Raw genomic sequence first — 16806 nt, 5'->3', positions numbered from 1 at the left:
ATCTGTGTGAAAAATCCACTCTGGATCTCTTGTGATAGAGCAGCATTGTTACTGAGTTACGAAAGGGGGGATGTGGTTTATGTAATGGAAAACATTTTTAATCTGTGATTTCTAGCAGGATAATGATGTGATTAAAATACGACCTAGCATGTTTTCTTTCTACCCAAAAGTTAGAGTCTGGGGACTTAGACTCCTAAACATGCCTGTGGCCACACACTAATTGTAGCTGGTCCTCTGCCTGCGGCTACCAGTAAACCAATGAGCAATCATCCTGACCCAAGTTTTTAACAGTAAGCTTATGATAAAAACTTGGCATTTTTGGAAGGGCATGGTGGTACACACCTTCAGTCTCAGTACTTGGGAGGCAGAGGTAGGAGGACTGTTGTGAGCTTGAGACCACCCTGTGACGAGAGACTGAGGTCTGGGTCTGCCTGGGCTAAATGAGACCCTGCCTTGAAAAAGACAAAAACCAATGAAACAAACAAAAAATGTGCCATTTTCTTAGTTGACATCAGCTTCTACGTTTAAAAAAAAATCATTTTATTTATTTATTTATTAGATAGAGAGGGACAGAGGAAGAAAGGGAGAGAGAATGGGCACGCCAGCGCCTCTAGCCACTTCAGATGAACTCCAGACGCAGGGGACATGATGTACATCTGGCTAACGTGGGTCCTAGAGCACCTGGATCCTTTGGCTTTGCAGGCAAACGCCTTAACTGCTAAGCCATCTCTCCAGCCCTTCCATCTTTTTTTGCAAAAGAAGAAAATTATCCAAACGAACCTAGTTTCTCTTGTGTTATAGATAGCACATTAGCTATAACAAAATTATATATCCTTAGGTTACTGGTGTCCTGGGTACCCAGAGCCCTGCCCTCTGGGGCTCTGACCAGAAGTTCAGAGCTTATAAAGAATAGAACACACACACACACACACACACACACACACACACACACACCAGCAAGGTGAAGACACTTCTGCCCATGATCCCCCAACAAATGGTCTCCAGCTGACTCGCCCGTCAGCTTTCACTGGCTGTCTTTCTGTAGCCACTGACTTTGCCACAAGAGATTTTTGAATCCTCGGGAAGCTCTGATGTCAAATGGGGCAGTGAAAATGTCACATAACTGACACTGAGGACGAATGTGCTTGCTGTCCCTTCCTCAGCAAATGACAAGCTCAGGAGGCGACGCGCCACGGGATTAAACCACAAACGCAACCCTGAAGACATTCTGGGGTTTAGTGAAGAAGGATCGGAGAAGACGCCCATGTGCTGTCCAGAGCACCCTCCTCTCAGCGGGTCTGGGAGGGGCAGCAGCTGGCAATCTCTCAAAGGGCCTCGCACCTGGGCAGTGACTCTGACCAGATGTATGGGCGGCTGGTGATGAGGTGCCATTGTGACATCCTGGCAGCATCCCTGCATGCCAGATAAAGGGGATCCAAGAAAAGTACGCCAGGGAGATGTGTGAATGAAGGGTCTGGCAGCCGAACCGGCATGGGAACCGCTCACCGTCCTAAGAGCTTTCTAGACTCTTTCTTCTCCTGGTTGGACAGTGATTCACCACGATCTCATGCAAAATTCTCGGCATCGGTGGCTCAGAGCTCTCTGCCCCCCTGGCCCCTTCCCAAAGGTAATCATATATGCCAAGCAGGCACCCCACCACTGCAAAGAGAACCGACGTGGTGAAAGTCAGGCTCATGCTTAGGAGAGAACCCCAGAGGCATCTGCAGTCCGGGTTCGGGGGGATGGTGGCAGACCTGGAGAGGCTGTGCTGGCCCTGTGATCTGGAGATAGATAAGGATGGACCCTCCCACTGATGCAGTACAGCCCCAGCTTGGGCTCAGGCTCAAGGGGATGGGAAGGGGAAACAGTTGCCATGCGAACTGATGCCATGGGGCTGCGTGCAGATCAAGCGCCCAGTTCCAAGGGTTGACGGTTAGACTGTATTCTGTGCAGTCCGCAGGAAAAGCTCCGAGCCAGCTTGTGCTCCATCTTCACCATCTTAACATAGAATGCGCTCTTCTAGAAGAGTCCAAATCCAGGTGCATTCTATTTCGCGTGGACGGTGAACTGCCCCGGGCTGCATTCCACCGCAGGAAAAAGCAGCCTGGCCGAACTGGGTCCTAGAAGCCTGTATTTTATCATCGAAGGCTGGTGGGCTTCAGATAGAGAAACAGGTGGCGTCTATTTCTGGAAGATCTCAGAGAAACAGGCAGGGCTAGGGAAGATGACGCTACATGTGGAAGTAACTTTAAATGAATCCAAGAGTCACTTGCATACGTTGTGGGGCAATGCACGTCTGAAATAACATTTTAATTTAACAGGAGACCTGAGAGGGATTCCGGGAGTGTGAGAATATTCCCCGCTATCTAGAGCGGGGTGGACGTGGAGATCGTATAGGTGTCTTTCTTCCCCACTAGTTCAGCATTCACGGTCCTCGGTGCTGTTTTACACTCTGCTCACTGGGCGCTCCAGGACGCCCAGGGAGAGCGGGAAGCACAGGGTGGAAGGTTTGCACTTGGCTTGCAGCAATGCACGGCGGCCTGAGCGTCTCTCCCGGCCTGCTGGGGAGGGAGGGGAGGCCGGGCAGGAGGACCCCACACAGCCGCCTCCAACAGTCACGCTCAGCCCCAGGGGGGATGGCTGCTGAGCTTCAGATGTGACCGCTGCTTACGCACTGAACCCACGTTATGTTTGTCTACAAGCATTTATTATTATTATTACTAATAGTTGGTTTTCTGAGGTAGGGTCTCACTTTTGTTCAGGCTGACCTGGAATTCACTATGGAGTCTCAGGGTGGCCTTGAACTCACGGTGATCCTCCTACCTCTGCCTCCCAAGTGCTGGGATTAAAGGCATGTGCCCCCACGCCCAACTGACAAGCATTTATTGATCCCAGCAGTTTAGTCTGTGGAGCTCCTGGCTAACGCCTCTGATGGGACACCCATCTTCCATACCCGTCCAGAATTAAAGATACATTCAGTAGCTTTTAGATGAGTTAACCTCACAGCTATTCCATATGAAATGACAACCCCAGCCCTTGACACTTTCTGCAAAAGCAAGGATGTTCATTAAAAAAAAAAAAAATCTGATAAGGGGCTGGAGAGATGGCTTAATGGTTAAGGCACATGCCTGCGAAGCCTAAGGACCCAGGTTCAATTCTCCAGTTCTTATGTAAGCCAGATGCACATGGCACAGCATGCGTCTGGAGTTCGTTTACAGTGGCTAGAGGCCCTGGTGCACACATTCTCTCTCTCTCTGCCCATGTCTCTAATAAATAAATAAATAAAAATAAATCTTTAAAAAATATATCTGACAAGTCACGGGATACACTGAGGGGAGACCCTTCCACAATTCCCTCAGCTGTCATTTCCCTCACCACTGCCCAGAAGGACACACCGTGATCTCAAGAGCTCTGCCTGAGAACTCCGGGAACTATTATGGATTAATTTAGCAAGATATCTTGTCCTCAAACAAAATATGGAGGGCTGCGGAGAAAACCTAGAGCCTTAGAAACAGCCTGTTCTACACTTGACGGACACTTGCTTCACTGTGAGGTGACGCATCTATCATGGTCTCGTACTGCAGGGGACAGTGAGAGCTGGGTGACAGTGAGAGCTGGGTGACGGTGAGACCTGGGTGACGGTGAGAGCTGGGTGCTGCACTCGGCACTGGAATTCAGCGTTAGTGGCACATCCTCTCCAAGTCCTCCAAGTCCTGAAAAGTCTGTTTTACATATTCATGAATCTGTAAAGAATCTTTGGTATCATTTTATGAATCATTCAATGATCTGAAGTTTCTCTAGTATAAATTTCTCTTTTCTTTGCTAACCTTCTTCGGAAGGAGGAGGAGGGGAGGCAGGGAAGAGAAGAGAATGGAAAGGAAAGGGGTGGAGGGGAAGTGGAAGAAAGGGGAAAAAATCCTATTGGTTTTTACTGTTTTGTTGATTTATCCATGATCAATGTTAAATTTGGTTCAGCAAAGGTCCTCCAAGGGTCACGGTGAACTCACAGATCAGGGGCACTGCCTGAACTATATTCATTTCTTATCACTGCCTTTAAACCTAGACACCCTCTCCAACCAGACGTAAGGTTCGGGAGTGACCAAGGCCACAGCGACCACTTTGAGGCAAAGACGGATTTATCTGGGGAAAAACACGAGCTGTCAGGACTGACTCTCAAGAGCAGAGCAGCCAGCTTTGAGATTAAGGATAGTGCACTATACAGAGCTCTTCAGCTGGGGGAAGGTGAGGAAGGGAAGGACTTTCTTTGCTCTTTACATTAGCCATAGGGTTTGAGGCCAGAAGTGACCCGGTGAGAGATAAGGGGGCAGGAAACCTAGACCTGGGGCATTGCTAGCAAGGAAGGGATGATGGCCGGACTGTTCCTTGAGGAATGTCGATGACCCACTCCTGGTGTCTGTCGCCCTCCTGCTGTCTCGGTGACTCTGTTTTGGGAAGCCCATCCTGACCTAACACAAACTTTCCTTTGACAATAAAGGGTGTTTTAGTCGGTTCCTCACTGCTGGGATGAACATCTAACCAGACATGGTTTATGGGAGGAATTGGTTTCTTTCAAGTTTACAGATCCACAGGAAGTTCCTTTAATGGTGGAAACAGCTGGCTCCCTTTCACAGATCCAAGCAGAGAGAAACCACCAACAGCCAGCAAACATCGCCAAAAAGCAAGCCAAAAAAACCAAAATCAAAACAAACAAACAAAAAAACCCCGGGCTGGAGAGATGGCTTAGCGGTTAAGCGCTTGACTGTGAAGCCTAAGGACCCTGGTTCGAGGCTCAATTCTCCAGGACCCACGTTAGCCAGATGCACAAAGGGGCGCAATCGTCTGGAGTTCATTTGCAGTGGCTGGAAGCCCTGGTGTGCCCATTCTCACTCTCTCTCTCTTTCTCTATCTGCCTCTTTCTTTCTCTGTCACTCTCAAATAAATAAATAAAAATGAACAAAAAAAATTAAAAAAAAAAACCCAAAACTTCCAGAGCTCAACTGTTCTCTCCACAGATTTGGGCTGGAATTAGATCATCCCCAGTGACACATTCCCCCCCCCCCCCCATTCCAGCTGGCTGTTGGAGACTTAAGCAGGAAGCTTAACCTTAAATAAAAATGCCTGAATGGGTGGGGGCTGGAGAGATGGCTTAGCGGTTAAGGCACTTGCCTGCAAAGCCTAAAGACTCAGGTTCGATTCCCCAGGACCCACGTAAGCCAGATGCACAAGGGGGCACATGCGTCTGGAGTTTGTTTGCAGTGGCTGGAGGCCCTGGTGCACCCACTCTCTCTCTCTCTCTCTCTCTTTGTCTCTCTCTCCTCCGTCTCTCGGTCTCTAATAACTTAATTTAAAAAATACCCATATGAGGGGGACACATACATTCACATTCAAACCACCACAAAGGGTCTAAACAAAGCGGTCTGGAGTCTGAAGAGTCACGTGCTCAAGAGCTCCTGAAGCATCGCAAAGCACAGCTTCAGGGTGCAGATGACCAGCCGTTCGGGCCTTCAGATGGGTTGAGAGCACACCTTCACCTTACTCGCTCACCTGACAGATGAGTATTGAACACCTCTGCATGCAAGACAGTTGTAGACATTGTTGACGCAGTGAAGGAACGAGGCCCAGACCTTCTGTTTTGCTTGATTTGAGAGCATTAAAGTCCTTAGTTTTCTTGTGTGTTTTTTTTTTTTTTTTTTGTGTGTGTGTGTGTGTGTGTGTGTGTGTGTGTGTGTGTGTGTGGAGAAGGTTTCAACAAATCAGTTAGAGCCGGGCGTGGTTGTGCACACCTTTAATTCCAACATTCAGGAGGCAGAGGTAGGAGGATCCTCATGAGTTTGAGGCCACCGTGAGACTACATAATGAATTCCAGGTCAGCCTGGACCAGAGTGAGACCCTACCTTAAAAAAACCAAAACCAAAACCAAACAAACACAAAACCCTACAAGCAACAACCACCAAAACCGCCCAATCAGTTAGAAGGAAATCTTTCACCTTTCTAGGATGGGAACAACAAGACGTCTAATGTCAGCTGCTCAGTCAGTGCCTCACACAGGATGACAGCCAGACGTGGGAGGCAGGTCCCTTGAGAGCACTCAGTGACAATGATGAACGAGTACACAGGCTTGGTGACCTCGGAGGTCGCTGACCTAGCTCAGCCAACCACAGGAGCTAGTGGAGCTCGGGAGACCAGGACCAAGAAGGGGCGAGAACCCGGGCCGACAGAGAAAGGACCGAGGGCACTTCTGCAACACGCTGGCTCCACCACAGTGGAGACGCTGTCTGACTCTACTCTAAGCCAGTTTCCCTCCAGAAGGGCACCTCTGGCTCTAGCACTTAAAAACCCTTGTTCTTCAGGCACCAAGACAGGCCAGCAGATTTGCACAAACATGCCACTTTCAGATCTGCATGGATAAACCAGGCAGAGGATGACAGTCTCAGAAGGCAGAGACATGCTGACTTTGGATTTGTATCCGGCAAAAGTCACAGACAACACAGGTGACCCCAGAGGTGGCGCTGAGCTCCCATTCTTCAGGGGTCCCTCTTGGGGTTACCTTTGAGCAGGCACTAGGAATTGATTTTGAGGCGGTCTGTCTATTGCCAGGGCACTAATGTCCCTCTTCCAGCAGAGAGGTGCTCCGAGAGTTCTGAGCCAGCTCTTGCAAAGGGAACCTTCTGAAGGAGACTAAGAACTGGCCAGCGCGAGTTACTCCTGCAGAGGGGTCTGGGCTGGCTTTCATGTCGGTGTGAAGACATGCCGCCACCATTGAGGCTTCTCCAGTCATCACTTTAAGCGTTAGGTCATTGAGGAGCCAAGCCAAGAAGACACAAGGCCTTGAACAAAACAGAGGAACTTGGACAGTACCTCATAATCATCTTGCTGCTGCTGGGGTCCACTTGGAGACTGTATGCCTCTTCCTGTAACTTGCCCATCCCCAGGAGTAATCATGCCCTCATCAAAACCTTGCTAATCTCGTTTCTCCTTTGGCTTCAAATGTGTAATCTATCTCGGTGCTTTAAATTTAACAAAGGGAAATTTAATAGGGTCATTGGCTTCGTGTGAAAATCATCAAGGCTAGCTCTGTTTAAAAAAAAATGATGCAGGCTCCCTAGATAGACATTAACATGAGTTTGGCTGGAGCTTTCAAGAATTTATAGGAAAATTAACTTCTGGGTTCATTCTCATTTTTGGCTATGGAATAATAACATTTCCATGACGAAGTCTGTAGTTTAATGCCCTGAGTTTGATTAGAGATGATTGGGTTTCCTGGTGTGGAGGACAATGAAAATTAAATTAGCTGATGAGAATAGCTACAGTCACGTTTTTGATTTAAAAAAAATGCTCAGTGAGGGGCTGGGGAGATGGCTTAGCGGTTAAGGCACTGGCCTGCAAAGTCAAAGGACCTAGGTTTGATTCCCCAGGACCCACGTAAGCCAGATGCACAAGGTGACACGTGTGTCTGGAGTTTGTTTGTAGCGGCTGGAGACCCTGGTGTACCCATTCTCTCTATCTGCCTCTCTCTTTCTGCTCCTTCCTCTTTCTTTCTCTCTCTCTCTCTCTCTGAAATAAATAAATAAAATAAAAATTTTTTTTAAATGCTCAGTGAGGGAGGTCAAGCTAAAGCTTCCCTGAAAGCCTCCTCCCTACTGACTAACTCTGTGGTGCTGGGAAGTGCTGTGTAGCCTGTTGTGGAAGAAAGATCACCAGCTGCCTTAACCAGCTGTAGACTCTGCAGGCTGCATGGCCGCTCAGCAAGGCAGGATGACAAGGCACCAAGTGGCGCATTTGCGGCATGTCTGTTATGGGGGAAACCGAATGCTCTCCGACTGGACGTGAGGTTTACTCCGTGGGAGGGAATTCATGCCTGGTACTGCAAAGCTAACCAAAAACCTATGGCTGGGGAGGTCATAAGCCCTAGAGGGGAAACTACTAGTATTGTTTGGCTAGATGGATATATTATGCCCATCAAACTGCTCTCTAAGTATTTATTCTTATGCCCATATATTAACGCTGCTCCCACTTCTGGTTTCAGAAGCTTCTCTCTCCAGAGGGCGGTGACCACACACTTAAAACTCCTCATAGTGCTGAGTCGTGACGGGGGCGCGCTCAGCACTGCGACACCTCCATCACATCTGCCAACGCTCAGTGACCACCGCAAAAGAGGTGGCGCAAACAGAGTAAGAACCAAGGGCTGGGACACACCTTTCATTCCAGCACTCAGGAGACAGAGGTAGGAGGGTCTCTGTGAGTTTGAGGCCAGCCTGGAACTACAGAGTGAGTTCCAAGTAGGCCTGGGCTACAGCGAGACCCCTACCTCAAAAACAAGCACACAAAGAAAAGAATGTACGAATCAAAGGAAGGGGAAGAGGATTTTGCAGTGATGGCCTCACGGCGACTGGTGCTACCTGCGTGAGAGCTGCGTAATTTGAGGACGAAAGCAGATGACGCTAGGTTCTTGCACTACTGACAAGCAGCGCCAGGGTGAAGGAGACAGACCCTGAGGACACTCAACACCCGCCAAAGCAGAGATCCAGAGGCTCCCAAGAGCCCGTCACTGAAGCAGACTTAAAGCTCACCCACCGCGGCAGAAGACAGGATGGAAAGGCTGCAGGAGCACAGGTTGGGGCATCATGCCCAGAGGCACTGCCTCCCCCAACAACTGACTGCTGCTCCCATAACGCATGCCCCAATCCCATGGGGCACCCCAGGAACCCCACTGAGGAGGGTCCCCAGCGGAGTGGGGGCAGGGATGAGGGAAAGGATGGTACCAACACATGATATATCCATACTACGTATGTCCATAGTAAATAATAAAAAAAGTGATGATGACATCAAAACAAGGACTCATTAGAAATAAGGTGTTAAGTGGAGACAGAGTGAAGAGAGGGCACAAAAGGGATGGCGAGAGGAGATTAGGTCTGGGTACATTGTGTGTATGAATGGTGGAGGTTGTCAATAAAACGTTCAAGCACACTGATAGAGGTGACCAGCTCTGTGCCCCGGAGGAGTGGCCATACCCAAGCCATCTGTCTGGGGCAACTCTTCTATCCTTAAGACATTTATTTTAAGTTGAAGAGAATAGAGAGGGCTGAGCTACAACCCAGTGATAGGGCAATGATGGCCTGCAAGGCACAAGGGCCTGGTTTAGATCGCCAGCCCTGAGAAACCAGTGGAAAATAGAGAAATGATGGGAAAATGCAAAGAACTCCTACAACGTGTCTTGAAGCTGGTACAATACATAAACTTCACCTCCTTCTGAAATGTTTGGCTCTCGAGATTTGCAGATGAGGACCATGATGAGGAAAAGGTTTCCTTCAAACAGAGAACAAAATGTTTAGCATCAAGCTTCTGGATGTCATTTGGTTACAGATCACGGCGCCATCCTTGACTGCATGGATCTGATTGACCCTCTTTTGTTCTGGTAGGGCTCCCCTGATGGGACTCCTTTGCTGTATCTAGCTCAGAGGCCGAGAGAATTGGCAGCACAATGTCATTTGTCTTGGGAGACAGGTTTTTCACATACCAAAAAAAAAAAAAAAAAAAATTGTAGGTTTAACTTTTCCCCTTCCCCAGAGGGCTACTTTAGGAAAATCCTACCAAGAAACGTAGTGCTGTGACTTGTGAATGTAACTACCTACCTACGTATTTATTTATTCTAGTATTTTTGGTTTTGTACCGAGGACCACTTTGCTTTCAAATCTCCCCTCTGAGGAGAGCTGACAATTTCTAAAATACGTGTTTGGTTGTTTTAAGCTGGTGTGAGAGATCGTGGCTGGCATCCAGTGTGTAAAATCACCTAACACCTCCAGTGCACTCGGCAGCTCTGTGGCCCAGAAGCATCAAATGCCAGCAGGGTTGAGGCCGAAGACCCCAAAAGCCCTGGCAGTTCAGTTCGGATTGAGCTGGGCGTGGTGGATGGAACGCATCGGCCGCTCTAGCTAGTGGCATGGCTGAAGTGTAAGGATCATTTGAGGTTAGGAGTTCAAGGTCAGTCTGGGGAACCCACCCCAATACAAAGGCAAAATGAGTCTAGAGAATATGCTACATGACCACACATCAACCATCAAATGTATTTGTCAATACACATTCTGGGCAATCAGTAATGAGACTGTGTGACTCTCGGTGACAAAGGCTTTTCTAATTTGAGCCCAACACACACTCAGCTTAACCAGCATCCTGCAGACAAGCACAGACAGGGACGTCGCTCACCTGTCAAACAGGACCTGGCTGTAGGCGTCCAGGACGTGGGCGTGGGTGTGCAGGAAGATGGTGTTGTAGCCCACCAGTGCCACCATCATGACCAGCATCTTCAGCTCGTAGTTCACCCTCAGGAAGACCGAGCAGGAGATCAAGCCCAGAATGCAGCTGTGAATGAAATACTGGGGCAGGGAAATAGGACAGACAGACAGACAGACAGACAAATCCTTAGGATCTCCACAGAGAAATGCTGACCCAATTAAATCCAGGAGCCACCATGAGGCCACCGGATGTGGTCAACCAGTGTCTGAAGCGGGGCGGGGGCAGGTCCCCACGCGTTCCCTCTGATCCACGGGCATGTGCCTGGGCAGGTTCAGTTCATGAAATGAGTATTTGCCTTGCCAAACACATTTCAGGAAGAATTTCAAAATCTAAATTGGAGACATACTAAATGTCATTTCTTTCTTTCTTTCTTTCTCTCTCTCTCTCTCTTTCTTTATTTTCCCGAGGTAGGGTCTCACTCTAGCCCAGGCTGACCTGGAATTCACTCCGAAGTCTCAGGGTGGCCTTGAACTCGCGGCGATCCTCCTACCTCTGCCTCCCAAGTGCTGGGATTAAAGGCATGTGCCACCACGCCAGGGCCATTTATTTATTGAAAAGGGAGATGATGAATGTATTTCTGGATATTTTAGAGAATGTGGTAGTTTTATAATTAATGGTGACCCCTATAAATTACAAACTCGTGTGTTTTCAATGCTCAGTTCTCAGCAGATGGCGATTTGGGAGGTGGAGTTTTGCTGGGGGAGGCAGCTCTAACTCCTCATAAGCTGCTTCTGGTCATGTGTTTTGTGCCAGCAACAAGAAGGCAACTACGGACTGGAGAGATGGCTTAGCAGTTAAGGCGCTTGCCTGTGAAGCCTAAGGAGCCAGGTTTGATTCCCCAGGACCCATGTAAGCCAGATGCACTTGGATGAGCACATCTGGAGTTCATTCTCTTTCTCTCTTTCTTTGCCTCTTTCTGTCTGTTAAATAAATAAATAAAATAAATAAAAATAATTTAAGAACTACAAGAGAAAGGAGGAAGGTATTCAGAATCTTTTCTTTTTTTGTTGGCTTGTCAATTGTTAAGGTCATGAAAGTATACAAATTATTCCGATTACCCCATGAAAAGGACAAGAAATGCTAGACCTTTTACTAAGAGAGAAACCGTGTTTCAGAGTTGCCCCTATCTAACTCAACAGGATGCAAACTGAAAACTTGGGCTACAGGGAGTCAGGAAAACCCCAGAAGCTGGCCAGTCACTGTGAGAAACTGAAGTATGGAGTGGAAGTAAGACACTGGCCCACTGCACCTTGGCCCAAGCGTGCCAACTTCAGCAACAATTCCTCTCGCTGCCACACGTGGACAGGCGCCCTAGGTTCAAGCCTGCTGTGATCTCTGTAGCTCAGTGAGTCACTGGTCAGTGACACGGCTGCCTGCGTCTCAGTGTCTTCACCGGAACAATGGAGCAGTGACGTCATTCTTGTAGATCACTGCAGAGACCCAAAGCCCAGAGCTCGCCCTGCGGTCAGCAGGGACCTGCTAAGGGGTAGTTAGTACGCGCCATATCCGAAAGCTTTTCTCTATTGCTTCCTGGGGATTTTAAATTAATTTTTAAGTAGCATATAAAGAATTAGGCTTTATTGTGATGCTTTTCAAATAAAATTTGCTTTGTGTTTCCCTTCCTCCCTCTTTATGCCTATTCTCTTTCAGATAAGATGATAATGTCTATTATTGTACAATGAGGTATGTGGCAAAGGTCCTTTGTAGTTAATTTTGATTGGTACTTAAAAATTACTTTTTTTTTCGTCCTGCTACAGAAATAATACATGCTGTTAAAATTAGAACTACGTGTGGTCTTTGGCGCAGGTAGGACACATCGATGTGGGGTCTCCTTGGCAATGGTGACCAGAATTTGCTTTCTGAGGTCTTATGATTAGATCATATGAGGATCGAATTCACACTCGGGTTCGAGTGCTGAGTGCTTTATATACTAAGCAATTGCCATGGCCCAGAAGTCGGGTATACCTTCTTTCCTATGAAAATGTGTTTTTAAACTTAATATAAAATCTTGGAAGGAGGGAGATGGCTTCACAAGCAAGTGTGTTTCATGTTGGTTTATAGACCATATGGATGTTAATGGTATTGGCTGGCTCAAGGGGAGGGGGCAAGCTAGATGGCGGATGACACCTTCCTATGACAGAGCTCCACACTGTCTACAATGGCAATCACTACAAAAGCCCTTAAGATAAACCATATTCTTATTTTTCATATAATACATATGAAGTGTTAATAAGTAGGAATGTAAATGTGTAATTCTCACCAGGAGCTACAGTGAATTTTTTAAAATTTATGTTTTGTTTATTTATTTGAGAGAGAAAGAGGCAGAGAAAGAGAGAGAGAGCAAGAGAGAGGGAGGGGGAAAATGGGCACACCACTGCAGACGAACTCCAGACGCGTGCGCCCCCTTGTGCATCTGGCTAATGTGGGTCCTGGGGAACCGAGCCTCGAACTGGGGTCCTCAGGCTTCACAGGCAAGCGCTTAACCGCTAAGCCATCTCTCCAGCCCACGATAGTGAATTTGAGGACAAGGATCCCTGGATAGAGATGATGGTTCTCTCTCTTCCCAAGCCCTTAGGGGACATTGCTATTGGACTTGGACTTGTCTTTGTGCCATGATGGAGTCATGACTTCAGAAACATGCTCAAAAGAACACCGGAAGCCATTACAGTAGGTATACAGAGCTGTGAACCTCTCAGGAAATGGTCATAATAACAAGGAATGAAAACAAAATATCAAGAGAACAAGTCAGTGGAAATCTATTTTATTGGTATAAATAATGGAATTCAAATATTGATAGGGAACTCTGAGATATTAAATCACCAAGTTCAGTCCCCCAAACAGTTCACTTAGCAACTGTGACTATGGAGACAAAGACAAAATATGGAAAAAAAAAAGTACTTAACTTTCATTTTGTTTCACAGATAATTTATAAGTGAAACTGTGGAGCACCGCATAACTGATTTAACTTTCTTCATTGATAAGGCTGGCTTGTTGTTTTGAAATTTCAGTCTAGGTCTTCCGTGAGGTTGATTAAACCAGAACAGTTAGAAAGGATGACTTGAGGACCACAGAATCGTTGGGGAAGCAGAAACAGGAGAGATGTATTCTGTTACCACAGTGTTATGGGGTAATGGTAATTTACTGGGGCAATTAGCAGTATCTATAGGCAAAAAATAAAATAAAATAAAAATAAAAATCCCTGAGTGCAGGGTGGCTGGGAATACATCAGAATGAGATCAGGGTGCATCCAGCCCAGTGGCCTGGGAATTCTAGTGAGGCCCATGCTTGTAAACTTAGGGCTTATTGAATGTGGTGGCTTGATTCATGTGTCCCCCATAAACTTAGGTGTTCTGAATAACATGACTCCAGCTGATGGAGATTTGGGAATTAACGCCTCCTGGAGTGTATTGTTGGGGGCCGGCTTATGGGTGTTATAGCCAGTGTCCCCTTGCCAGTGTTTGGCACACTCTCCTGTTGCTCTTGTCTACCTTATGTTGGCCAGGGGGTGATGTCCACCCGCTGCTCATGCCATCGCTTTCCTCTGCCATCGTGGAGCTTCCTCTCAAGTCTGTAAGCCAAAATAAACCTTGCTTCCCACAATCTGCTCTTGGTCGGGTGTTTGCTGCCAACAATGAGAACCTGACTGCAACACTCAGTGGATGATGCCAAGAAAGAAACGTGAATGCAGACTGTGTTGCGGGGACTAACGGCACATAGAAAAAAACGAAGAGGGGCTGGAGAGATGGCTTAGCGGTTTAGCGCTTGCCTGTGAAGCCTAAGGACCCAGGTTCGAGGCTCGATTCCCCAGGACCCACGTTATCCAGATGCACAAGGGGACGCACGTGTCTGGAGTTTGTTGTTTGCACTGGCTGGAGGCCCTGGCGCACCCATGCTCGTGCGCTCGCTCGCTCTCTCTCTCTCTCTCTCTCTCTCTCTCTCTCTCTCTGCCTCTTTCTGTCTCTCTGCCTGTCCTTCTCAAATAAATAAATAAATAAATAAATAAATAAATAAGAGAAAGAAAAAGACGAAGAGCAATGTAAGTGCAGAGTGCTTACCGGGAGAAAAAATAAGTTTTGCGCACGGAGCAGCGCCTGCTGATCTGCGGCGGAAACGCTTGCATTGGATGCATTGGCAGCTGGAGGGATTGTCTCCACAGGGGGGTCACTCAGGAAAAACTACAAAGAGAATTTTTGTTTTAGTGAGTTAGTATAAATGAGGTAAAATAAGCATCACTGGGAGCTGTATTTTAGCAACCTCATCCTTTAGGTACGGTAAGAAGGACTCTTCAGGTGGGTAGCCCAGTGTGTATATGATACAGTTTTTATGGGCTTCTTCTTGAAGCTTTGAAGTTCTATACAAAAAGTAAATAAGGGCTGGAGAGATGGCTTAGCGGTTAAGCACTTGCTTGTGAAGCCTAAGGACCCCGGTTCGAGGCTCGATTCCCCAGGACCCACGTTAACCAGATGCATAAGGGGGCACATGTGTCTGGAGTTCGTTTGCAGTGGCTGGAGGCCCTGGTGCGCCCATTCTCTCTCTCTCTCTGCCTCTTTCTCTCTGTCTGTAGTTCTCAAATAAATAAATAAACAAAATTTCAAAAAAGTAAATAATAACCTTTGTGGTAGACACATTACATAGAATAGAGAGCCCCTGGGTTTCCAAACAAAAGCACCCGAATCAAATACTGATTTTTTTTTTTTCTTCTTCCCCGAGGTAGGGTCTCACTCACGCCCAGGACAACCTGGAATTCACTCTGTAATCTCAGGCTGGCCTGGAAGTCACAGTGATCCTCCTACCTCTGCCTCCCAAGTGCTGGGATTAAAGGCGTGCACCACCACACCCAGGAGAAAGAGGGAAAGGGCAGGGGGAGAAAGAGAGAGAATATGGATGCACCAGGGCCCCGTGCCACTGCAAACAAACTCCATACGCATGCAGCGGTCTTTGCATCTGGCTTTACGTGGGTACTGGGGCATCAAATCAAACTGGGGTTGCTAGCTTTTGCAAGCAAGTGCCTTAACTGCTGAGCCACCTCTCCAGTCCAATATTGAATTTAAAGTGCACACAACATAGGTCGAATGTCTGGTTAGCTGACATCACCACAAACATATCCAGCTCTCAGAATTTTAGTTTGAGTATTTCTGCCATTTAGTTCCAACCTTGAATGAATCAACAGTTTTATTTGGGGTTTTGATTTTAAGAAAGGAGATTAATTTTATGGACGTGAAGGGATTTGGAATCACCGTGGAAACACTTTTCTTGGTGTGGCAATATTGGCCTTTCCAGAAAAGCTTAACAGAGGGGGGATGACCCTTCCTGATTGTGGGTGGTGTCACACCATGGGCTGGCACCCTAGGCTGGATAAAGAGGGCCGTGAAGGTACACACTGGCATTCCTCTCTGCAGATGCTGGGGACCAGCTGCCCCACTCGACCGCTGCCTTGCCTTCTCCTCCAGCACCGACTGCATTCTCAACCCAAGAGCCAAAAGAAACTTCTCTTCCGTTAAGCGGCTTTTGCCAGGTATTTTGTCACAGCAAGGAGAAAGCTAATAATACAACGGGCCAAAGCAATCTGTTATTCATTATCTGTGTGGCATCCTTATCATAAGGGATTAGATATTCGAGAGGATGGATATTTTCTGGACTGTTGGAAGAGGGGTTGAAATAAATCAAGAGAAAATAAAAATAAGTATCTTATGAGTGGTCTACTGACAGCAAAATCCAGAAGTGATTATCAATCTACTAGCCATGCAGGGAAAAAAAAAAAAAAAAAGAAACATAAACTCAACTACTCAATCTCTCTCTTTCACTCCCTCCTTGATAAAAACCTCTAGCCTAGATCATTTTTCTGCACTTGGCTGAGGATCATAGGAACATTCTGGAAAGATAAGCTTGAGAGTCATGACTTGGGCCACGTTGTCTTTCCTGAGAGAAATTCATTTATAAAATAGAGATTGTGTCTTAAACATGAGGTTAAGAATTCATATGTAAGGTTTACCACATAAAACTTCCCTGTGTTATTTCTGAGGCTGCTTTTGTATGTTGCTATCAATTTATTTTCTTTGATTTGATGGTGGTGTTCTTGTCAAGTACCTACATTAATTTACTTAGGTAGGCAGAAAGATATTTATTATATTTTGTGGGATACGCCTCTTGTATGCCAATAATGATGCTAAATGTAATGTTTCTATCTACCATGATGTTTGGTTAACAGGACAATGCTGATTCAAAAGTCAATGACATGTAGGGTATTTACTGCTAAAGGATTTACATCAAATTCCACAGTCTCTAGTTGACTTGCAAATTTGTTAATTCTTTGGAAAAATTACATCAGGAAGAAAATTGGGTGGACAAATGACTTGGCAAATACCGGCTCCAAAAGACTGCAAATTTAGGTTTGCCAGATCCAAACTCAATTGATTTAAACACTGCACAGTTAAGAAATGATGAATGAAAAGGGATTGTTTGGCTTGGCAGAGTACCACCAAGTTTAGCTTCTGGCTTTCAGGATTTAAAAAT

General features: G+C 46.8%; 1 protein-coding gene across 1 annotated transcript in view; it reads right to left on the bottom strand.

Annotated features, from left to right (window-relative positions):
* Adcy2 (adenylate cyclase 2) overlaps positions 1–16806 on the bottom strand; it is a 494315-nt gene that overhangs the window by 46960 nt on the left and 430549 nt on the right. The window contains exons 17-18 of the mRNA XM_045139193.1: positions 14349–14468; positions 10204–10373 (exon numbers count right to left, since the gene is read on the bottom strand). Of these exons, the coding sequence (XP_044995128.1) occupies positions 10204–10373; positions 14349–14468 (290 nt within the window). The remainder of the gene's footprint in view (positions 1–10203; positions 10374–14348; positions 14469–16806) is intronic.

This window comes from Jaculus jaculus, chromosome 21 (genome assembly GCF_020740685.1).
Source record: "Jaculus jaculus isolate mJacJac1 chromosome 21, mJacJac1.mat.Y.cur, whole genome shotgun sequence".
Classification (NCBI taxonomy): Eukaryota; Metazoa; Chordata; class Mammalia; order Rodentia; family Dipodidae; genus Jaculus; species Jaculus jaculus.
This window is presented reverse-complemented; position numbering and strand designations above follow the sequence as displayed.